A 23,875-nucleotide genomic window follows, 5' to 3' on the forward strand; every position below is an offset into this window, starting at 1 on the left:
TTAATTTTAATCTATATACTATTTTATACATTTGTTATTATATTCTGGTTCTTTTCATTTATTTTAATGTACATTTTAAATATTTTTTACTATAACAAATAAATATATTTATTTTACAATATTTCAATTAATTTGTTTTTAAATTGTGTAGAAAAAAATTTTTAAAACACCACAATAAAAAATAAAAAAAATTGTATGTGGCCCATGGGGGGATCGAACCCGCGACCTTCGCGTTATTAGCACGACGCTCTAACCAGCTGAGCTAATGGGCCGATGTGAAGTGCTCTAGCTCAGACTGCTACACGAAATGAATGTACAATGAAATATATTTCAATGAAATACATTTTGTTGGCGATATATTATAAACTATAATTACCTCTCTGTCTGCTTTAATGAGATAAGATTATTTTTAATTTATTTTATTGCTCATATATTTATATTTAGTGGACATTTTTGTTGCTGTGTGATTTCAAGGCGCCAGTTTTGCTTTTAGCAAAGCAGAATTGACTGCTCTCTTGTTACTAAAAATTTCATATATATATAATACATTGCATATGTCTGCAAAATGTTAATAGAATCTATTAAATTTATTATCCAATTTCACATAAATATATAAAAAAATATATATTATAAATATAAGTATGCATAAAATTCAAAATATTTATATATATTAAAAAAATGATCTATATAAACTTTCATAGGGAATAGCTTTATAAAAATAGTGTATTCTTAGTTTAACTTAATTTTGGATTCACATTAAACTCGTGTCGTTTGCCACAAACAGTTTTCAGTGTATTTTGATAAGAGTCCTTGGGGAGTACAAGGACTTAATACTTCATCAGCCATTGTTCTGTAGCATGACATGCATCTTGAAGCGATGCTCCGAACCGAAACACAAACCCAAACCAAGTAACACGCATTTGACACTTCATTAAAAAGCAACATTACCAAAATCAATTAGAGTCTAGTCCCCTAAGCTCAGAACATAACCAGCAAAAGCAAATAGAGATGGATGGACAGAGCTGTAGACGGATATATAGATAGACACAGATAGAGTTGCACAGTATCTTTGTTGCTTTTGGCTAGCAAATATCAACAAACAATTGAGCATATACGAGCTGCTTCCCATTGTATTTGTTGTTGGCTCACCCAACTCTGGCGCTGATTCACAAACTGTTTGAGAACCTGGCGCGAGAGAGAGAGAGAGAGAGAGAGAGAGTCGAGACTGTTTGCATATTGAATTGCCGGTACCGATATTTGCACTGGTAAATCGCCAGACAGCAAGCGACATTAGTTAAAATCGCAAAAAATCAATTAAAAACATTTATTCATAACATTTCATCAGATATTCGTTCACTTAAAAACAATCACTTTTTCAGGAAAATGCAGCCAGGTGCACCCTTGATGACAGTCGACAACCAATTTCTTATGAGATCGGAGGTTTGGAGACCCTCAAGACGATTCAGCTCTTCACCATTATGCATGACCAGTATCGACGGTACCTTTTTCACGTTGTAGAAGAGGGCCAGGTCTGTTAGCTCATCGACATCAACACGTGCCATCTCCATATTGCCCTTCTGCTCTGATATAATATTTTTAAGGCGAGGCGCGAGGGCTTTACATGGAGAACACCAACTGAATGAGATTCGATTAAAATAGTTTATCGATAGCTAGTATGGATAACGTCATCAAACTAACCTTGCATAAAAATTCACTAAAACGGGTCTTGATGCACGCTTAACTCTATCTTCAAATTCTTGAACATTTGAAACGTCGAATACAACTCGGCAAGGCGTAGTTTTACGAGAATTTAATAAATTTTTCAATATTTTGATTTTTACGGCATTCTTGTTTAAAGACATTTTTTTTTGTAATTTTAACAATTTACAATTTTTTTGTTTACTGTGAGCTAAAATTATTTCCAATGTTTAATGTAAAGTGGGAAACAAAACAATGTATATTTGAGCCGTAAATATTAAACCATATGTGAAGGACACGCCTACTTAGATTAAAAATTCTGTTCAAGTAGTCAAGTAGCATGATTAGGAACACGCTCAAAGATTTATTTGAAACTTAAATTAATGTTGCAGATCTAAGCCCAAGCTCGATTCTTATAGAAGCATTGATAGATCTGAAAGCCCGTCTCACATTTATTCGCACCCCTGACCGAATCACAAGTGGCGAGAGCGGCCTTCACTTGATCCACTCCGGCAGCGGGTGCCAGCTTTTGCAGTACCGCCTCTCCGTTGATCTGGCCATCGACTATAAACCCAGCCTTCTCCAAAAAGCAATTGGCATAGCACTTGACCTTATCGTCAGCATCTTCGAAGTTTCCATTGCGCAGCGCAAATGCCTGCTCCTTGGTGTTGCCTTCCTGCTGCGTGCAAAGCATGGCATTTGCCCGAATCGTGGACTTTTGCTCATCAGTTAACTATTAAGTAAGATGATAGGTTTATATTTTATATAAAATATAATATAGTTAAGCATTTTATAGTATGTTTCTTTACTCACATCAGCTGCCAAGGACAGCGTTAGGTAGCCCAGCAAAACTATTAACAATTTCATTTTTGAGTTGTGATAAATATATAAAAATAAATATATAAATATATAAGTGTACTATATGTATAGTTTATAAATATTTAGTTATTTTATAGACTATTTTCGCAGGCCTTTTGTACAGCTTCTGCCAACTGGTTTCGATCTGCAATGCGCTTTTATACGATTTTTGCATCGAGTTTTCGATTTTATTTTTGCAGTTGAATAAACTTTAATGCACTTATTTAATATTATGTTTTCAGCAATATAATTTCAAGAATTATGATGGTTTTAGGGCTTTTTTTCAGTATTATTTTCTGAAGATAATGAAATTTGTATAAAATGAATTTTAATTTATTTAAGAGTTTTTTTCATACTATTTAAAATGATTAAGAAGAGTATAATACTTTCAGACATATCTATATCAGCAACGGACATAAGCAAGCATTGAGGACAATTTATATACTTTGCTTATACTTCCGTAAGTGCAAATGTCACCTTTGGCTCGAAAAGTCCAAACACTGGTTATTTATGGCTTAAAATATAATCCTCTCTCAGCCGATATTCCATGTGATTCTCTAAAGAACTATTGCCTATGGCAATCTGGGGTTATCAATGGCTAAAAAGACAGTTACTCTTCAGATATATATATAAATAGGTTCAATAATTATAAGGTTGTGCATTCTTTTCTCTTTTTATATATAAATGCCGTAGCGCATCTTTCAATTGTATAGACCCGTTAACTATAAATTTCTCTTGGTTTCTTGGCCAGCTTCCAGGCTAATTATGCGACCTACTTGCCAAAGCTTCAATGAGATTGCTTTAAATTTGTTTGCCTTGGTCAGCAGCTACTTATGTGCCACACACCCACACACCATATATATATATGTATATATATATATACTTATAGAAATATATTTGGGTCACATTAGATCACATGAGGCTGATAACATTAAGCAGGCACTTTCTTCATTTGGCCATGTTTACTTGCTCGAAAGGCAGCGGCAAATGAATGATGAGCTCTCTGTGTATGTGCGGGTGTTTGTGTGTGTGTTGTCTAAACATTTTTATGATTCAGGGTTAGAGATAGGATACAGTGCTGTCATTCAGCTAGGCTTTACATAATCTACAGCCTTTCAGCAATTAGTTTTTGTTTGTGTGAGCCACTGATGATAAGTAGCCAAGTTTTGCAAAGAGTTTACTTTTGGAGATGGATGGATGGATGGATGGTTGGATGGAAGGATGCTTGACTGACAGGCGTGCGAGCAAGTGGGTTAGGGTTGCCTGAGCAAAATCAAATTTAATGCAAATATCAGCAAAATATAACGAGCTTTAAATATATATATTATTATATAGACACGCAGCCCATTCAGCTTCACTCTATGAATATGAGCTAAAAATATTTGCATCCTGATAAGAAATTATTTTTTGTTATCATTTTCAAAGTGTTACGAAATTAAATGAGTTTTTCCACACACAATCATAAACCGTAAAATATATATATGTATTCGCTATAGTAGCTGCTAGCTAGAGGAAGAGGGGCGTGGCGCGGGATCTGCAAATGTAATTAAAAAACTTTCCAACCGCATCAACATAAATGTATGGCGCATAAAATGCTGTGCATTTGACAATTTTTGGTTGACATTTTCTCACTCTGCGTCTGTGTGTGTGGGCGTCACAGAAACCGCTAAAAAGTTGGGCGTGACGCATTGTATTTAGCCATTTTGCAGCTAAATTAAATGCTTGAAAAGTTATTATTGTTGTTCATAAATAAATGCTGGCTGGCTATTCATCGATGAGCGGGCGCTCATTTAATGTGTTAAATGCTTTTACGAGCCAACAAGCTCTTACCCTATATTCCTTTTTTTGGTGCACGGGGTATGCGCGGGGGGAGGGCGCGTACGCAATTTCATTTATTTTAATTGAAGCGAACGGCTTGCCCTTTCGGGCCATTGCTGTGGCTATAAAGTGTGTCCAAAAACCGTTAAACACTGTAAGCAGAGGTGAGTGACTGCTAGATACCCTGTAAAAAGCTGTATATGAAGAGGAATTTAGTTACAATAGTATGTATTTTGTTTAAGATCTGTACTAGGGTAGCAGAATGGAAAAGAAGTGTTTTATGGGCATAAGTTACGACTGCTAGATACCCTGTACAATTTATTTAATATTTTAAAATTAATTATAATGCGTATATCACGAAATTTCAAGTCATTATGTGTATAAGAAATCAGTGCAAGTATTCGAAAGATAAGGAAAAGACTATTAAATACCCTGTAGTAGTAACTTAAGTACAAAAAGAAACCTATTGATTAATTATAATTTTTATATAATGTAATATCTAACCAGAAAGTGGCCATAAACTCGCTGTGATTGAAGGGAAAGTATGCGACTGTTAGATACTCTGTAAAAGACTAGGCTTTTTGAAGATAATTTTACATATAGTGTCTTGCATATTCAAAGTAGATTTTAAATGCAAAATATGAATTTGCGCCTAAAAATAAAAATAAATAATTTAATCACATGAAACTCATAAATATGCTCTAATACATATATATTTCATTATATCTATGTATATCTATACGAACTTCTCTACAGTAAAACTGCCTTAAGCAAAAGTGCCTGGCAGTCAGATACACTGTACATACAATATTGTTATAATTTTTATTTAATCTATATATTATAACTAAGTGTATTATCTTATCTTATATTTGGTCATAAAATGTGCTCGGAAACACTAAAAAGTACTTGTCTTAGCGTTGAGTTATCGACTTGTAGGTGCTCTGTAAATGCATAAGATAATATAATTATATAATGCATTCAAACCCATTTCTCTTATTTAGCTCGAATTCAAACAACCCCATTAAATAATATATCTGTATCTACGTGTCTAATGAGTTTTACGTTATTTATGATCTTGAAATGGGCTTCTGTTTCTCTCATCTGTTTGCTACGAGCATTTACACAACGTAGGAATACCCCTTGCCCAACTACCCCGATAGCCAGAGAGTATTAAAAAACACATTTCAATTTAATTGCATTTAAATCGCAGGCCCAAACACGAACCCAAAAACACCTTAATAGGCCATTAAGGTGTGCACACCGCCCCCAAGCTGAGAAAAGGTTTAGTTGCAATATGTGCAGGCCATAAACATTAAAAGTTCGCATTTAACTTCAAATGATAGCCCATAAATTGTCTAAAGGTAAATTCAATCAATTATATTGAGACTCAATTGCCATATTGATAAAAAACCAGATTATATATAAAATTGCTGTTGCTGCTGAGTTGAATATATATATATATATATATATATATATATATATATATATATATATATATATATATATATATATATATATATATATATATATATATATATATAACATGTATCTCTAAACTTCTAAACTTGTACAGCAACAAAGTGGCGCCGGCATCTCAGTGCTCCAAGTTTTCCACTTACCCGCTAGCTCCATAATTTTCCATTAGCTTTATTATATACTCATTTGCGCAAATGTCTTATATCATTGTTATTAGTAAATCTTATGCCTATGATTATTGCTTTTCCATGTATGTGTGTGGTTGTGTGTGTGCCTGCGATAAGCTCCCTCAAAACAGCTTCATCAGAGACTTTTCCTTTGGGGATATGGCCAAAGGTTGTTGAACTCTGCCTCACGGTTTTTGGGGTCAGTTGGCGAACTGTGTGGATAGTTCGGATAGCCGCGAAATGGCATTGCGTATGTGTATTTAGGGGTTGGATGGAACTTCGGCTGAGTCTATCTGATAATTTTGATATATTTCTCTGAATATATCTTTAATAAAGTTCCTTATTGTTTCATAATATATACACTGAGATGGAGCAGGGCTTTTTAAGCTTGTTTATATAATATGGGACTTATACTAAATATTTTAGTACAGTATTTGATGAGTTGTTATACTAGCGAGATAAATATATATTATGTTATATCTAAAGAACATTAAAATTTAATTCATAATACTAGCGAGATAAATATATATTATATTATATCTAAAGAACATTTAAACTTAATTCATAATTTAAAAATTCTAAATCTAAATTATTATATCAAAGTTTTGGTATTTAAAAACCTCAAGCCTTTGTATAATATCATAATCTATCGACCTTTTATCGTACTTCAGGCATCATTGATAAAAATTTTAAACCAATTTTGGAAATTTAATTTTAATTGTTCTTCTATTTTTTCTTCAGTTAATCAAATGCTTTAAAGCTCAGGAAATTTATTAGAAAATCGCATTGGCACAAATTCAACTACAAATTCAAATTGCAAAAGCTTGAATAATAACAATTTAAACACAACTCCAACAAAGTTCAGATGCAAATGGAAAAGTTTCTTTTGCTTGCATATGTGTGTGTGTGTGTGTGTGTGTGTGTGTGTGTGTGTGTGTGTGTCTGTATGTCTGGCTGTGTGTGTTGTTCATTGCCATATCGTAGGTGAAGCTTGTTTTAATTAATTTAATGACTGATATTTGCATATTTTTGTGCAGCTTTCGTCAAATTAAAATACTCGTGACAAAAACTTAATGTACAGTGAGAACTCACGAGCTCGTCTGTTTGTTAAATAAATAATTTATCCATTTGTTGCACTTGCAAAAACAAGTGAAAAAGTTGAATGCTGCGAATATTGAGTGCTCTTCAGATTCTATAGTTAAACTAAATGTATAACAAAATAATTTTTATTTTTATTTAATATAAAACAATTTGTTCTTTAATTCTTATTGCATTGCAAATAGTAGCAGGACTAAGTACCCTTTAATTATAATTCGAAAGCTAAGAATAAAATAAATTTAAATAACTTTAGATTTCTAATTGATTATAATTTCCATAGCTCATATCACATGAACTTAATATATATATATCCTGAGCATTAAAAACGTATAACACCTTCAAGCATTAATTGTAGTGTATTAAAGTTGTATTGCCTCCTTTGACATTGAGTTAATTATATTAACGGCGCTCACAGAGCTCATAACATAAGCCAACAAATTAGTTTATAATTGGAACAGAAATATATTTTACAGTCTATAATTATAAAGTGCGCACAGCTTGATTTCGTTGAACTCTTTCTGCAGTCGGAATTGCGATAACTGTCGAAAGCTATGCGTAATCCGCATAGCTTATCATAAATTCCGAGCATAACTCAAAGCAAGAATTTGCTGCTTGTCGATCCAAAAAGCTAATTAATATCAAAATGCGCATTGTTTTGGGCTTCCCTTGATGGACCCTTGCTCCTTTCTCGTTTCTCCTTTACCCATTTGCCCACACCATAAAAACCCGCAGGCATTGCAGTTACAACCATTTTTGATTGCATTAGATGTAATAAATAATTTTTGGGCTACTTTGGCAAAGGAATCTCTGACTATCTCTCTCGCTCTTTTTGGCTGTGAAAACGTAAATAGAATATTTTATGCAATTTATTTTGTTTCGAATTGAAGTGTCGAAATATTCTCAGGGTGTTGCTCATGCACTCGTGCGTTCCATGCAATTGAAATTATGATGAGAACATTTGCCTCAACAACAATCAGACAAAACACAATTCGTGTGGCCAAAGACAAATTTGAGTGTGAATAAAATATTTTATTATATTAAATAGAATTTATGAGTGGCTGGCCAAATGAAAATATCAAGAAAATCTATTAAAAATATCAGCCTTTTGTGGCTGCAGCGGAGCAATGAATATTGAAAATAAATAAACTCTTAATGTAAGCGAAATAGATGTATAAATTAAATGTAAATGCATAACTTACAAGTAAGGATTAATATGTTGACCTCGGTTATGTATAGAAACCTTAAAATACATTTTAATTTGTCTGTGTTTTACTAAGTTTTTATGAAAGTTATTTAGTTGTTGTTGGCAGCTCTGGGTTAAGACTAACATTTATAAACTTACGTATTCGTTTCAGGTGAATCTTACTAATAAATACTTTCTAATTTGTACTTAAGTAAATATTAACTAACTAATTTGAGCTAACTTGCTATAACTATCAATGCCATCACATCGATTTTGTCATTTCAGCGTGTGATATAAAAGTAATTTTTTTTTTTAGATTCTGAATCTGAAATTTGTTTTGGAATATGTTGTGTGTAGACTATTTTAGTATCTCAGAATTGTAAAGTGAATTTAACTGCAAAATTCTTTAGCTTTCGGAAAAGTTCAGGGTTAAAACTTTAACTATTGCTGCTTTTATATAAATCTGCTTTACATGAAAGAAAAAATTGAATGAAATTGATATAGTAAAACGGGTTTCCGTTAATTTAAATGTTATTGAATATTTTTAATAAAAAGAAAATAAATGCTTTTCAGAATCGCATCAATTTACTCTCATTAAAAAGTTGTATTACGTCTAACATTGTAATATTTTAATTTTAAAATAATGTATAAAATTTAATTAAACATTTATACAATTCGTGTTTTTTTCATCATTTTCATATAATAATAAATATCTTTCCAATTATAAGCGCATCAAATTCAATCAAGTTCACCTCAGTTCACCTTAGACTATTTATTGATATCGAAGCACATTAAAAGTAACAGCCCTTATCAAATAGGTATTTGTAATCTATGTTGCTTCTATCCAAAACTAATTCCCACAAGTTCAGTCAGTATTCAGTATTCAGCTGCACCTGCACCATGCGAGAGCCACTTTAGCTTTGTTTTTCTATATTTGGCGACAAAATAAAACGCATTTTCTGCCCAGCTCATTACACACTAAAGAGGCAATCGAGCATCAAATTACAAAGCAAATAAAATGCAAATAGCATTTCTTTCCACTTTACTGAGATAATTTTCCTTTTTTAGAATACGCTGCCAGTGAGAGTATTTTAGAATAGTCACATGATATGGAACACATTTTTTGCTTGGGTACAATTTTTGTGCTGCAAAAATGTGTATACGAATATATCCAGTTTCTTTGATTGATATTTTAAAGAGGAGAGAGAGACTGGAGTCACGCTTCCTCTCTCTCTCTCTATTATTAACAAGCTTTTTTCGTTGCCGTTCGTAGTTTGAGCGTAATCTTTTCTAGATTCTACAGTTGCCGGTACATCGACAGCTCAGAAAGAGGACTTTGGTTTTGCATAGGTCGGTTCATTAAATTTATTATGCACTTTTTTAAATGTTTTATTATATTCGGATTATTATTTTAGTAAATTTTTTTATATTTTCCTTTAAAGAATTTAATATAATTATTATTGCTTTTCATTAATATAATTAATAAAATTGTTATCCAAGCATTGCCCTTTATCTCCTTAATTCATCTTCATCTACTTAATCATTGACTAAAGAGTCCATCTTAATCAACTCCATCATTATCATATTATATTTATATTTATTTTAACTTTCATTTTGCTTACAATAATTTATTCTGTTTTATACATTATATTTATAAACTAAATATTTTCAGTTGGCAGAGTATACAGCGTGCGCTTTTATGTAGCTTAAATTTTATTATTTTCCTTTTTTTCTGTTTGGGTTAACGTTGTCAGCTCCCAATTTCATGCAGCTGACCACGAGCGCTGTGCCTTGTAATTGCTAAGCTCTGGATTAAACAATTTCCACATTTAACATGGCGCATCTTTAACCTTTGCTACAATAAATTTCTGGGGCTCTCTGTCTTTCTACGCAGGGGCTTAATTTTTGGCATTGCGATAAGAATTTTTAGCGACGCTGTCATTTTGGTTGGGCTTTGGCTTTTACGAGCCGGCGCTAAAGACGCATATACTTGTTATTTTTTTGGAAGAGAATCAGGTTGTGCTTGTTGTCTGTCTAATTAGATGCTTTGCCTAATTAGTTGGTTTTATGTGAGGGCTCTTTATGCCTTTGGCTTACCTTTTTAGATGTCAGCAGAGCACAGCAGAGCAGAGCAGAGCACAGCAGAGCCCTGCCTAAACATCTACTACCCTCCTTCTAGTGAGCAGTGTGTAGGTGCCCTGTCGATATGCTCGTATATGGAGAATGTTATAAACTTTAACGTTTATTAAAAAATTCCATGCACAAGCAAATATCCACAAGGACCAGGACAATAATGTGAACTAAAGCAGCGCATTTTCTGCTGATTTTTTCTGGCTGCTCCGTCGCCCTTCCCCGAATCCAACTTCTTTATCGAGCTACGAAGTTTTCTTGTTCGCTTTCTCTTAGATTTTTCAATTTCTTACAAAACGTTTACTGCATTCCTTCACCTGACTGTCTTTGATGCGTTATATAAGAAAGGGAGCGAGTGGCGGGGAAAAAGAAAACGAAAAGGAAAACGGCAAACGGGAAAGAAAACATCTCACAGTTCGTTCCTTATATGAAGTGGTCGTAACTGGCTTGAGGGTCCTCGTTGAGCTCTTTTGGAGTTCCTCTGCTAAACTAAACTGAGCTCAACCGAACCGAACTTGTCACAAAAGAATTCATTTTGTCGCGCTTGGAATTTTTGCGAAAAATATGCGCTGGGCTGCTGCCCTCAGTTGAGCATTGTTCGCTTCCTAAACAATACTTTTTCTTTATTATTTGTTGGAATTCAATAAATATTAGTAAAACACTTCGCAATCGGGCAAATCAACAGCATTTTCACATCATTTTCTTTTTGATATTTCCCTTTTTCCATTCCTATTTTTATGGGCATATTTTGTGACCCTTTTTTTAAGTGTCTTGCGAGTCCTTGGCCGCATTTTATGACGCGTTTTGTTACCAAAACGAAAATTTTTGGTAATATGCGCCACATTTAATTGCCTAATTGTTTTGTTCTTGGCATTTTATTGCAATGCCTCCACATTGCTTTTTTGTTGTTGTTGTGTTTTTTTTTTTACGAGCGCACGCATTCTTTTTATGACTTAATTACTTAAATGCGTTTTATTTTGCATGCGGTTATAATCATAAACAAATTATAGAAGTGGAAATTATGATATCTCTCCGCGGACCTGGCCGTTCAGCTTTTATGGCCACCGATGAGATTTTTATCAGCCTCTGGGGCTGAGCGGGAAGCTTAAGTATATATAAATATGTGTAAATTATAATAATGAAAAAAAAAAACGTTCCCAAATAAGTCCAAAATAATCAATAATCCTCATTATATGTTCATGTTTGATTGGGTTTTATTTATGTCTTAAATATCGAATACCGAATTAAATAACTTTCTGTCTGAACCCAAAGCATGGCATTGTTATTGGCTATTATATTCCTATTTAAGATCCCCTAGAAGTTATTGACATATCAATGACGTTCAATCTTTATATGTTCTTTTTATGAAAAAAAAAAACAGCAGCGCTAAATTGCGATAAGAATATTTGTATTCACATATATTTATATATGATTTCAATGCCAATTGGTTGATTTTATATCAAAATGTTAAACTATTTTAAAATGTCATTATTGACTATCGACTATCAGTCAACTTTCTGATTTTTAGTTACTACTTTATAAAATACTTTGTATAGGTCAACCGCTCAATAAAGAGGTTTTGTTAAAAACTTTATTATAAAGATTTTGCTGCATGCAGATAGTGTTTTGCAAGTATGAAGACAGTGTTGAGGGACATTTCCATCAAGTGGACTACGAGAGTGCATTGAGGAATTTGTGATCATTCCCAATGTCCCTATGCTCCAACGAAACTTCCGGGCAAACTATGGAAATATATATAAGTTGTAGTAATATGGATGTTTATTTGTGAGAAGAAATTTGTTGACAAGAAATTTGAAGCCACGATAAGAGCAGCATAGATCGACGCAGCTCATTCAGTATAACTCGATCTGATATAAATTGTGCAGTTTGGTATGCCCGCCATGTGCGAGGAGATGCACATGATCCAGCGGCGCAAGCTACTAGTCTAGGGTGCATTGAAGATGAACTGTAATAGTTGTGACGGAGCAAGCATCTTTATTCTGTTGTGAAGAAGACTCAAGTACAAACTGAGCTTAAACAATATTTTACCTGGCAACAAAGTGTCAAACCGTTGTTGAATATGGTCTTTAATTAACAGACTTGAAATTCTAGTTATACTTTTAATTTTTATTATATGTTACTAAAATATCAATTGTAAAACAAGTTTATAGAATATACATATATTATAAGAAAATATGACCGTCATTATTTAAACATTCGCATTCGCAGTAGCTGTGATCCGCCTTACTCTAACTTTTTTCTATAGAGATTCTCTTTAAAGTTGTTTCCGAATTAAAGGTCCACTAAGATGTAGGTCACATTTAGAGCGAACCACGCAGTTCCCACTTCAAAGCTCATTTTATCTTCGCATCAGCAAACGCAGAGCTCTGTCCCGTTGGCTGGCCTTAATTATAATTTAAATTAAGTGAATTTGCTTTATTTGATTTGGCTGCTTTAGTGTTTTAGTGGTTTGTTTGGCCCGTTGCTGACTTTGGCGCACATTTTCGCTCTAATTGCGTAGCCCCAAAAGCTGAGTTTCTGGCTTAGATAAGCCTTTTACAGAGCTCGTGCTGATGCGGATGCTCGGGCCCATTTGTGAATTTATTAGTCTGGTGCCTAGGCGCCCTTTCTCCCATTCAATTTTGTGGGTTTGTGGACTTTATGCGAGGCTCCCGAGTTTTTTGTGAAATTAATGCGGCAAATACTAATTAATTGCGCAGGTGTTGCAGCTGTTTTACCTGCTGTTCTTTGGTGTTGTTGTTGTCGTTACTACTGCTGTTGTTGCACGGGATAAGCCTAATTGAATTTCTGTAGGCATTTTTGTTTTTCGTCCGGCACAGAGATCAAGCGCCCATGCAACGTGACAGTAATAAATGATATATGGGCCATTTGGCTATTAAAGATTTCGTTAACCTAAATTTATCATTAAATAATATAAATAACATAAGCTTAAATAATTGTTTTCTTTACAGTATGCATTTAAAATAAGGTTGATAAATATTTATGAATTGTTTTTTATATTTGTAAATAATTTTTGTTTTGTATTTTTAATTTTATTCACAGGTACACATCTAAGTTATTATATTTTCCATTGCCTTATATTTTTATGTGAATTAATTTATTTTAATAATACATAATAATATTAACAATAATATAAAATTAGTTTTTTTCTTATATTTCTTATATTTATATTTATACAAAACTTAATTTAATGTGAAATATCTAATACTTTTTTCTTTTTGCTTGAAATACATTTTCATAGAAACTTTTAATTTTAGTATTTGCATTACAAATTTAGTTAAATAAACATAATTTTTGAGGTATCAACAATAAATGAGGTATGTATAAATATAATATTACTAAGAGTTTTATTCTGAAAGATAGTTTTATAATCAATATTATATATTATATTTATTTTAAGTTTTATATATATTTATTATTACTTTATATTAATAGGTCTAGCCTTTTTTATTGCAAAATTAAATGTTATTGCATTTGTATTATTCTTAGCTTAATGACCGTAATTTAACTTTACGATTCTTTACTTTTTTATAATTGGTTTCTCCACATTACTTTTAATTTTCATAGTTAATAAATTTATTTGCATGACTCGCCATAAAGAAGTAGCTAATAAAATTTGCATATGACTGCGAATACTTAGCATAGCTTCAGCTTTCAGCACATTTTGGGACGTTTCACTACAGGTAGTGGCTCTGTGTGTGTGTTTGGCTGGGTCTCTTGGGCCGTATATTCTTTTGGTCATATCGCATTATAATGTCAACGTAATGTTGTCGTCAAATAGTTTTTCGCGTGACATTTGCATTTCAGTTTAGCTTGACATCCCGAGTCGCGTCTCAGCCCCGCCTGGGTCCAATGACATTTCATTAGCTAGCAGGACTTTCTCCCTCCCCTCTCTCTCGCTTTCTCTTTTTCTTCCTTTCTCGTCCTGTAGTGTAACGTGTGCCATTGTTTTCATAGTCGTTTTATGTGCTGTTTATATTTTTATGGCATGCCATATAGTATTTAATACAGTGTATATGTATATGTATATGTAAGGTATATCTCGCTGATGGCCCCCAGCCCTTTGCACTAACAGTCTATCATGTCTACAATAAAAGAATTTTATTATTTTCTTATATGAAGTTATAAAACGTTGCCATTTCCATCATATTATCTAGTTTGGTTTTTTTTTTGCAGAAACTTTTGTTTTTGCTTTTTATACCCTATTTGTCAAGGTAATAGAGATGGATTTAATAGGTTATGAGATGTATTTTTTATATATTTATATATTTTAAATGCGGATCGATGGATTTTGGCTTACATCTTCAAAGAATTTGATGCTCTTAATCTTCTTCAACTTAAATTTTCTGAGCTTGTTTTTTTGTTTATTATATTTTTATATTACTTAGAGCACTTTAAAAAACTGTTTTACTATTTAGAAAGAAAACTCTCGTGGAAGATAAAACATTTTGCTTGTCTTAAGGACTTTCATTTCATTCGTAACTTTCCCAATTGGAATTGAATATTAGCTAACTAATGAGAAGACTTTCCCCTGTTAACAGAGTATCAGAAAGTTGAAATGTTTTCATTGTGATATATTTGTTTTTTAGCTACTTAAGTCACAGGTTCCTGCAAAGTTTATATACATATATATTCATATATATATATTTGTCTTTGGTAGTGGAAGGCGCGTTTCGTGTTTGTCGTTATTATTGTCTATAAATCTATGGCAGTTACAGCAACAACACGTTGACATTATGAATTTATTACTATTTAAATATTTTATATTTGTTATGGCTTTGGCAGGCGACGATGGCACCCAATAAGCGTTGCCAGAGCTCTGACATTTTGTTTTTCCCTTTCTTTAGTTTTATTATTGTTGAATTGTTTTTTGTTTTTTGGTTGGTTGGCGTGCGTAACTATTTATGAGTTTGTCTGGGTAAGTTTTTGGTTGCACTGTTAAAGGTAGTTTGAGTAGGTCATGAATTATCGATGCTGTCAGCAGTAAATATTTGTAATATATGCGATATAACGTTATTTGTTGCACGAGTTGCTCGGAAAATACCCAAAATAGAAAAAAAGAGATAAAATATAATCTTTGAACCATTCGGTTCCAGACACACTAAATGCCCATCGTATAATGATTTAAATGGACTTTTTTAATTGCCTGAATGTGGCTATGGAGTGACTCCGCAGATAGTTTTTTTTTTGGCTTTTTGGCAAACCAGTTTTGGCATTTGGACTTCGGCATATTTCGAGCGCGTTCTGTCCGCGGACTTTGGCATCAGACACCGATTCGAATTGAGATCAATCACATATAGCGCTGGCCCCAGCCCGCACAGCTAATTATTAATCAATTAGAAACCGGTATGTTTAAATATATAACAGTTTGGAGACTGTTCAAGCGAATCTGTCGCATCTCATTTCGAGTGGGTTAATTATGGAAATGTACCTAGACATATGAATCGAATAGCTGTAAGATAATTGGATGTATATAGACTGATTATTAGCTAGATATTATCGGAAGATTGCAGCCTTTGAGCTGTCATACACAAGCAAGGCTGGCAAGCTTAGCTCATCAAACAGCAAACAGCAATTATCATTAAATTGTTTATAGCTTAACTGAGGCGATTGTTAAAGTTGTGAATTTTTTATTAAATGATACTTTAACAAAGTGCAGGAGCTAATTAAGATAGTTCAAATGTTATACATTGTAAGAAAAAAATGTTAAATATATGCAAGTGTGCAAAGTTTACTTTCTCTACATATGTTCTGTCAACCACAGCTGTGTATTGCGACCTTTATTTAGGAAAGTGTAGTGAAAGGCTCATTCATACATATATTTATATTCATAGTCATCAATAATTGATAACTAATTCAGATTATCAATATTAATCTCTGCTAGTGTATTGTTTAATTGTGATTTTAATTGTATTTATAATATATATATTTATATATTTTTAGAAGTATATTTAACACATTTTCTTCTAAAGCTACAATTTACTGTAATGTAATTTAAGGTGTTTTTACTAAAAGTAAAGATTTGCTAGAGGCTTAACTATTTATATAATATATTATGAAGGTGCAAATAGTGCTTCGATCTAAAGCGATAGTTATCGATGGACTTCATCGTATAACAATTAGTCTAATAACCAAAGCAACTGTATGAAATACAGATAAAAGAAATTTCGTTTTTTTATTTCAATAACAAGCTTGAATTACATTTCGTCTTTAATCTATATATTTATTCTATAGAGAACTTTTGCTACTAGATATTTTTTGGTCAAACATTTGTTATTTTTACCTTAATTCACTTAATTTAATATAATAAAAAATTAAATTATGAATGATTACATATGCCACATTTAGTATAATAAATTATTAAAAACATGCCTAAAATATATATTTTCGTTTTTGTGTATGCGCTGCACGTTATTATGTCTCATTAGGCTGGCCGATTGGGCGAATTAGCCCTGAATAATGGGTACACAAATAATATCGAAAAAGTAAGCCTCTAAACTTGCTGCATCGCTGCACTCAACGGCACTTACAGTTGCTCAAAAAACACATCAAATTAACATTAATGTTAATTTTACAAATTACAATAAACAATTAACAGTTCGCAATGCGAACAATAAAGCTGGGTAAATCACTCGCAGCAATAATTGCAAAGGTCGTCAGATTACAGCACGTAAAGTGCAAAAATAAAAAATGATTATAAAATTAATGAAAACTTTAAATCTTTATAGAGAGAAGGAGAGAGCGAGAGACAGAAGCGCTTAGAACGTGACACAGAGGCTAAGCATCATCAACAAAGCGCGAATTAAATAAACTACTTCGACACATTTGATAACTCTCTTGTGATCAGCGAGCTATAAAAAGCGATAGAGAGAGAGAGACAGACAAATAGGGGAGAGCGAAAGAGAACAACGAAGCCGAATCGAAATGTGGGCAAAGTTCGTCAAGTAAAATGATATAAAAGCGTATCGCACGATGAATCAAGCAAGCAGTGCAAAAAGCAGATACAACCAAATACATCATGAAATATCTTATCGTACTCGTTGCCATCGTAGCTCTGGTCGCTGCCGATGTAAGTGCTAAAGGTGTGAGTAAGGAGTTTGTACATCTGCTAATTAATTGTGTATAGCAGGTGCAGCTGACGGACGAGCAGAAGGCCCGGGCAAAGGCCAATGCTGGCGCCTGCATTGAGCAGGAGGGAGTCGCCAAGGAGCAGGCCATGGCTCTGCGTGAGGGCAAATTTGAGAATGTGGATGATAAGGTCAAGTGCTTTGCCAACTGCTTCCTGGAGAAGTCCGGCTTTTTGGTCGATGGCCAGATCAAGCCCGATGTCGTCTTGGAGAAGATAGGCCCGATTGTGGGCGTGGAAAAGGTCAAGGCAGCCCAGGAAAAGTGCGATTCGTTGAAGGGCACCGATAAATGCGATACTGCCTTCCAGTTGTATCAGTGCTACTACAAGCAGAATACCCAGATCTAAATCAACTCAAATCCAGCACCAAGTATAACGTAACCAGAAGTATTTGTGAACTATCAGCTAGAATGTGGAAAGCAGCCGACAGCAAAATGAATGTGTATATAAAATGAATGTAAATAAATAAATCTGAGCTTCCTAAAAAATAAATATAATTTCGAGCATTTGAAATTAAAAACAATTTTCAAGAGTCTTTACTAGAATAGGTGACTGACCGGATGTGTCCCTGGGATTCTTACCAAGACCAAAGCATGCTAAGCCAAAAGAAAAAACTGGATTTGATGCTAAGAGCCTCCAGCAAACTATCTTCAAAAAGCAAATCCAATCCTCTATGGTGAGCACCATAGAGGCGCCAATAAAATTCAAATTATGTAAAATAACGCTCTTTGAAGATAAACTGGACTCGACTGATTCACTGAGAACTTTGTTCTATATAAGGATCTAGCGATTCGCAGATGCACATTCTGACAGCACATTTAAACCAAATCGCAGCACAACTACGTCTACGACCGCATCCCAACTAGACCGCAGGGGAGTCCGAAACGAAATTGATTGGAAGAAGCCATAATGTAAGCTGTATGTACTAGCTGACAGGCCCAACTAGTTAAGGCCTACAGCAACATGTGCTCACGTGTCGTAAGACTATAATATCGATTATCAACTATCGATAGTTAAGATATTACGAAATATATCAATGTCTCTATATAAATGAACCAAAGACTATATATATAAATACACTTGATATTCTAAATACTTGAAATTTCTTAAGCAAATTAATAATGGAACGAATTGCATAGCTAATGCGTTATATGTGTTCGTGCTATAAAAGCAATACCTGCGACACCAGCAAAGAACAGTAAGCAGAAAATTTCAGTTGCAAAAGTTTAAACATCGAAAATTATGATTTTTGTATTTATTTTATTAAACTGTTTAGCTTTCAGTGCAGCCTGTGTAAGCATTGTGTAGTTATAACTAAAGCCAAGTCATTTAAGCAATAGCCTTTCCAGAATCCCAAGCTACCGCCAACTCTGAGGGACCAAGCTGCCAGAACATGCCTGCCCTTGGGCTTTACCAATATTCTCAATTACCGTTGCTTTCCCTACTGTTTTATGGAGAATATTGGCTTTTTCATCGATGGCGAGATCGATGCCGATACGGTGCTCCAAGTAATGGCACCCATCGCCGGCTTGAATACGGTAAAGGCGGCACAGGCCAAATGCGATTCTAAAAGATTAATAGACAAATGTGATTTTGCCAACCTGTTAGCCAAGTGCTACGAGGAAAACGAAGTAATATTATTTGATGATTGGTCTTATTTGAATTCGGATTTAGTAGCATCATATTTTAAAAAGATTACACCAAAGTAAAAATTAGTTCAAGCCCTATCAAATACTATTTCCATACTTTATAAAATATTAATATAATTTTAAGCATGGATGAATATACCAAATATAGATATTTAAGTGTTCATTATTATTAACTAACGAAAATTGCAAACTTAATACAATATATTTCTCAGTTGAACATAATACAATAAATAAAATATAAAGATATTTTTATATATTTATATATATATACATATATATATATGCATATATATATATATATATATATATATATATATATATATATATATATATATATATTTATATATTTATGCGAATTTGAGGTAAATATAAATCTGTATCACTGTTTTCATTTTAGAAACCGCAACAGTAAATTGTACGTTCCCATCTTCTATAATATTCAATCTTATCATCAAACTATATAAAAAATAGATTTCTGACTATCGATAACAAGGAAATGCGGTATCGATAAACAATGATAGACTTGTGATGTGTGTGGAATGAAGCAATATAAATGTATAATATCAGGTTTCTAGACAGACGGACATTTAGCCACGATAAACAATATATATACTTTATGGGGTCTGCCACGCCTTTTTCTGTCTATTCGGTACATTTTCAACAAAACTCTGAGTTTACACTCTGATTTCCCACACTTACTGGATGAAGGTATACAAATTAATGAAAAGCTTAACTCGAATCTGAGTTAAATAATAATTGTTATTAATATAATTACCAGAAGAAACCCTGTTAATTTGTACAAATATTTAATATTGTTTCTTGGCTAGAATTTACTGGGAATGTGAGTTAAAAGCATATTTTATAGAACATTTGCATAACAGTTGGGGATCATTAGATGGCAACTGTCAGACCCCCATCAGACGTTAAGTCCCTTCGTCCCTTAGGTATTTGCACGTTTATTCAAATGCATAAATATTGATGAGCGTCGCTTGAAAAACTTTCGATTTCGCTTTGCTTAGCTTTTATTTTACCATTCTTTATTTTTTACAAAGTGCGGCCCACACGACGTATGCGTAATGCTTGCTACAAACGAATAGGCACAAGCTGAGGGCTTGACCTTTTATTGTTGTCGCTGTTGTTGTTGTTGTTGCTGTTGTTCAAAAGCCAAAATCCAATTAACAAATCATTAAACATTCATTGAGCACGTGGCGCAATTGCAATTGCCAGTGGGTCAGTGAGGTGTGTGCAGAGTTTCGATTGGGGGATGTGGAGACACTTTTTATAGGGTTGCAAGCTGCGTGAATACGTTCAGTTACTGTTAGCATAGAAAGGACAAATGCTTGGGGAATTTGGCGACCATTAGCTGGGCGCCAGTCAGCTGACTGGCTGACTGGCTGACTGACTGAAAGGCTGACTGATAGTCGGGCTTAGCTTGGCGTCTATAATTCATTTTGTCACTTCCTGGCAGTACGAGCTGTCCTGCCACTTCCATTTAGCATCCGTTTCAGTTGCAGTTGTCTGCACAAAAGCCTTGGCATAATCACTGATGCGTTTACTAATGTCTATTAAAAAGCACCCTCTGCCACACCCACTCCGCCCACTCACCCCGCCTCCTGCTGTCCAGCTAATGCATTTAAGTAGACAGCTCGTGGTTTCTGCGCTGGCGGCTTGTCAAAGAAAACCCAACACGCGTGCTCTGTGGACGCTGCCAAAGGGACAAACACATTGATGCTGCTCTAGCCTTTGTCTTGACAGTCAGCGAGACATGGAGACAGGCGGACGGACAGACAGCCAGCCAGCGAGATAGACAGACTGGCACAGCGACAGCCAGGCTGAGCATTTCAGACCGGGCAACTTTTCTTATTTCGCTTGTCCTGTACGCCTTGTTAGTTGGCTCAATGAGTCTGCCTTGGCATGGGGTTCATGGATTGGCTGCCTGTGGTTCTCACATTAATGTAATTTAATTTTATAAAAACTCCGCTCTGGGGGTTGTTATATATATATATACATTGGCATTGTGGCATTGACAGTTCAGTTCAGCTGTCTTTACTTTGATCTTAAAGACATACATGTGTCTGGCGACCAGGTCCTGTAGCTGTTTCCTGTTCCAGATAATCAGCACACGTCTCTTGTCGAGTTCATCAATTAGGTATTGCTTTTAAGACCAATACATTTAGCTGAGCGAGATTCGAGTTAATAAATATCTCCGATTTTACGCATTTCTTGAGTAATTGCCAAAGGAATTCGCGAAGCTAAGTAATTGAATGAAGAGTAAATCACAATTTTCCTGCTGCTGAAGAAACAATACAATTTATTAAAAAATTCTTGAAGATAATAATGAAATTATTGGAATTAATTAATTAAATGAGAAGTCATTTAAGTGTTGTGTGAATTTTATAGATTTTTTATTTAAATTAATTAATTCATCATTTTTAATAGTATTTCTTAAAATATAATTTCAAAAAGTCACGCGATTTTAATCTTCATATATTTATTTATGTTAGAAAAAAACTTCTTAAATAATTATAATAAGTATCAAATTATTTGCAGTATTTAAATAACGTAAAAACAAATATTTAGCATTAAGTCTATTTTTAATATATATATTCGTATATGTCATCTTTTCGGCTATAAATGTGGCTTATAATATATAATATATATAGCTGCGCACTGACGCGTGTCCTTTTAAATGTTGTTTATCTAACAAAATAAGCTGGACTCATCGCAGCCATTAAAATCTGTACAATAATTTATAAAAAAAACTAAAAATGAGAGCAAAAAAATTTAAAGCATATAGCATGAAATTCGTGATACTATATATGTATATATAATTAGCTGAGCTCTGCCCACAAGAGATCCATTTGCGATCAGCGTCTAGTCAGGCGTGTGAATATTAAAGTGAGTTGCAGCTATTAAATATCATTTATCCACAAAAACTGGACCTTATATATAAGGTCAGACAGCGCGCACGTCAGTTTCATATATAGTTGAACACGTTTCCCAGTGCTCCAATAAAGTAAAATCAAATACAAAGTGGATCTACATTACTTTAAATGTATACTCGAGTCACCCTGTTGTTGTTGGCGCAGTGCCTATGTCTGAATCCAGCCTGGGTAAGATGAAACTTGAGCTCTTAGCTGAGATCAGTTGGAATATGCTTTCTTTCTCTCTGTCTAGGCACGGTCTGTCTCTGTGTCGCTGAACATGTCCCTGACGCGCAGCGTTTGGGATGAACCGAAGGTGGCAAGGCAGCAATCGAAGCTCAACCAGGAGTTGCTACAGTCCTGCATGCGGGAGACGGAGATATCCATGTCGCAGTTGAAATTCTTTCGGCTTAGCCTGCTCTTCAATGATAATAGCAACTCAGAGAACGAGTTGGCCGCTGCTCCTGCCGATGGGGATGCAGAGCTGAATGCCGGCAATAATGTGGCCGATATTGACTATAGCAACACCGGCCCCTATCTGGACATCAAGCGAAACGAGCCACTGCAGTGCTTTGTGCGTTGCTTGTATGAGAGTCTGGGCATAGTGCACTACGACATGATGCTGGAGGAGGCCTTTAAAATGCAATTGGATAATCTAATGCAACGTCTGAAGCCGGAGCTGAAGGAGTGCAAGAATATGAATAGCCGGAATCGCTGTGAGGCTACCTACAAGCTGCATTTGTGCTACAATCATCTCAAGAATCTGGACACCGAGCAGCGACTGCGCGAGATGCTTGAACGTAGCGAAACTAGCAGTGATCAGAAGGACACCGAGGAGAACGAGAACGAAAACGAGAATGAGAACGAAATCGGGAATGTGGCGACTGCAACTGACAAAGCCAATGAGATCATTGATGCGATGCAGCGCATTAGCGACGCAACGGCATAATATTTTATAAACTATATTGTACTTTATATAAATATATATATCGCACATATAAATAAATATATATATATCTATATATATATATGTGTGTGTGTGTGTAATATGCAATAATATTTTTTATATCAATATATGTGACGTGCTTTCAGGCATAGCTTCATTTTTTTTTTATTCCTAATATACTATAGATAGCATAGTTTTAGGCGGCAGTTGACTTGCTTAGAACTTGTAAAAAATTGCAAATAAATGTTATTTAGCATAATAATGTTATTAACAGTGCTCTAAAGCAAATGTGTGTTGCGTACGAGAATGTAGAGAACATAATGTAGAATATGTTATTCTCAGCTTACATATAAATGTTAATAACAGTTTTGGTAAGCTAATTAACAGCTAATTAACAGAGTTTTGTCTTTAATAGAGTTATGTAAAATGCTTTGAGACTTGGGTTAGTTGTGCTAAAAATTGGAACTGCTTTTGGGTAGGTTAAAAATAGTACTCCTTATATAGATACTTTAAAGGTATCGTATATATGAAAAAATTTGTATTCTTCTATTGGTAATTGCAATTTGTAGAAAGAGTGAATATTCTGATGATATTAAATTAACATTTAAGCTTACCTCATATACAACATATGTAAAAATAGAAATAAATAAATATAAAATGTTAAATATATACATATGTACTCTTCAATATAAAAGAACTTGTATTCTTTCTGATACATTTATTTGGATATAAAATAAATATAATGGAAATTTATGTAACAAAAGCGAGTTAAATCTATAAA

General features: G+C 33.9%; 4 protein-coding genes and 1 non-coding gene across 6 annotated transcripts; 2 read left to right on the plus strand and 3 right to left on the minus strand.

The window, feature by feature from the left end:
- Window positions 1-198: 198 nt before the first annotated feature.
- Window positions 199-272, minus strand: Trnai-aau. Its single transcript has one exon. It is a non-coding gene; the product is annotated as a tRNA-Ile (tRNA).
- A 1,038-nt stretch (window positions 273-1,310) lies between these two features.
- LOC111593265 (thioredoxin, mitochondrial) lies at window positions 1,311-1,952 on the minus strand. Its single transcript, XM_023305936.2, has 2 exons — window positions 1,699-1,952; window positions 1,311-1,635 (listed from the first exon to the last, which is right to left on the minus strand). Exons 1-2 carry the CDS (start codon window positions 1,860-1,862, stop codon window positions 1,368-1,370), a joined length of 432 nt encoding a protein of 143 aa, XP_023161704.1. The 5' UTR covers window positions 1,863-1,952; the 3' UTR covers window positions 1,311-1,367.
- A 140-nt stretch (window positions 1,953-2,092) lies between these two features.
- Window positions 2,093-2,565, minus strand: LOC111594826 (general odorant-binding protein 56d-like). Its single transcript, XM_023308294.1, has 2 exons — window positions 2,512-2,565; window positions 2,093-2,431 (listed from the first exon to the last, which is right to left on the minus strand). The coding sequence occupies exons 1-2, from the start codon at window positions 2,563-2,565 to the stop codon at window positions 2,093-2,095; spliced, it is 393 nt and encodes a 130-aa protein (XP_023164062.1).
- Window positions 2,566-17,425: 14,860 nt separating this feature from the next.
- On the plus strand, window positions 17,426-18,067 carry LOC111592679 (general odorant-binding protein 56d). Of its 2 annotated transcripts, none has more exons than XM_023305046.2 (2): window positions 17,426-17,518; window positions 17,576-18,067. In XM_023305046.2, the coding sequence occupies exons 1-2, from the start codon at window positions 17,468-17,470 to the stop codon at window positions 17,921-17,923; spliced, it is 399 nt and encodes a 132-aa protein (XP_023160814.1). In that variant the 5' UTR covers window positions 17,426-17,467; the 3' UTR covers window positions 17,924-18,067. The 2 variants fall into 2 exon arrangements, with proteins under 2 accessions (XP_023160814.1, XP_023160822.1); XM_023305054.2 differs by having other exon boundaries at window positions 17,453-17,518; window positions 17,579-18,067.
- A 959-nt stretch (window positions 18,068-19,026) lies between these two features.
- On the plus strand, window positions 19,027-23,097 carry LOC111594817. The gene is made up of 2 exons (XM_030226140.1): window positions 19,027-19,206; window positions 22,402-23,097. The coding sequence occupies exons 1-2, from the start codon at window positions 19,027-19,029 to the stop codon at window positions 23,095-23,097; spliced, it is 876 nt and encodes a 291-aa protein (XP_030082000.1).
- Window positions 23,098-23,875: the final 778 nt, after the last annotated feature.

The sequence above is a fragment of the Drosophila hydei genome, unplaced genomic scaffold (assembly GCF_003285905.1).
Source record: "Drosophila hydei strain 15085-1641.00,03,60 unplaced genomic scaffold, DhydRS2 tig00000060-arrow-pilon, whole genome shotgun sequence".
Classification (NCBI taxonomy): Eukaryota; Metazoa; Arthropoda; class Insecta; order Diptera; family Drosophilidae; genus Drosophila; species Drosophila hydei.

Excerpts from the sequence above, each read along its gene's own strand:
- LOC111593265 (XM_023305936.2), bottom strand. The coding sequence starts at position 1,862 with ATGTCTTTAAACAAGAATGCCGTAAAAATCAAAATATTGAAAAATTTA. Across the intron at positions 1,636-1,698 it reads TTAGTGAATTTTTATGCAAG|TTGGTGTTCTCCATGTAAAG; the intron begins GTTAGTTTGATG and ends AATCTCATTCAG.
- LOC111594826 (XM_023308294.1), bottom strand. The coding sequence starts at position 2,565 with ATGAAATTGTTAATAGTTTTGCTGGGCTACCTAACGCTGTCCTTGGCA. Across the intron at positions 2,432-2,511 it reads CGCTGTCCTTGGCAGCTGAT|TTAACTGATGAGCAAAAGTC; the intron begins GTGAGTAAAGAA and ends CTTACTTAATAG.
- LOC111592679 (XM_023305046.2), top strand. The coding sequence starts at position 17,468 with ATGAAATATCTTATCGTACTCGTTGCCATCGTAGCTCTGGTCGCTGCC. Across the intron at positions 17,519-17,575 it reads TAGCTCTGGTCGCTGCCGAT|CAGGTGCAGCTGACGGACGA; the intron begins GTAAGTGCTAAA and ends AATTGTGTATAG.
- LOC111594817 (XM_030226140.1), top strand. The coding sequence starts at position 19,027 with ATGGAGAATATTGGCTTTTTCATCGATGGCGAGATCGATGCCGATACG. Across the intron at positions 19,207-22,401 it reads AGTGCTACGAGGAAAACGAA|GCACGGTCTGTCTCTGTGTC; the intron begins GTAATATTATTT and ends CTCTCTGTCTAG.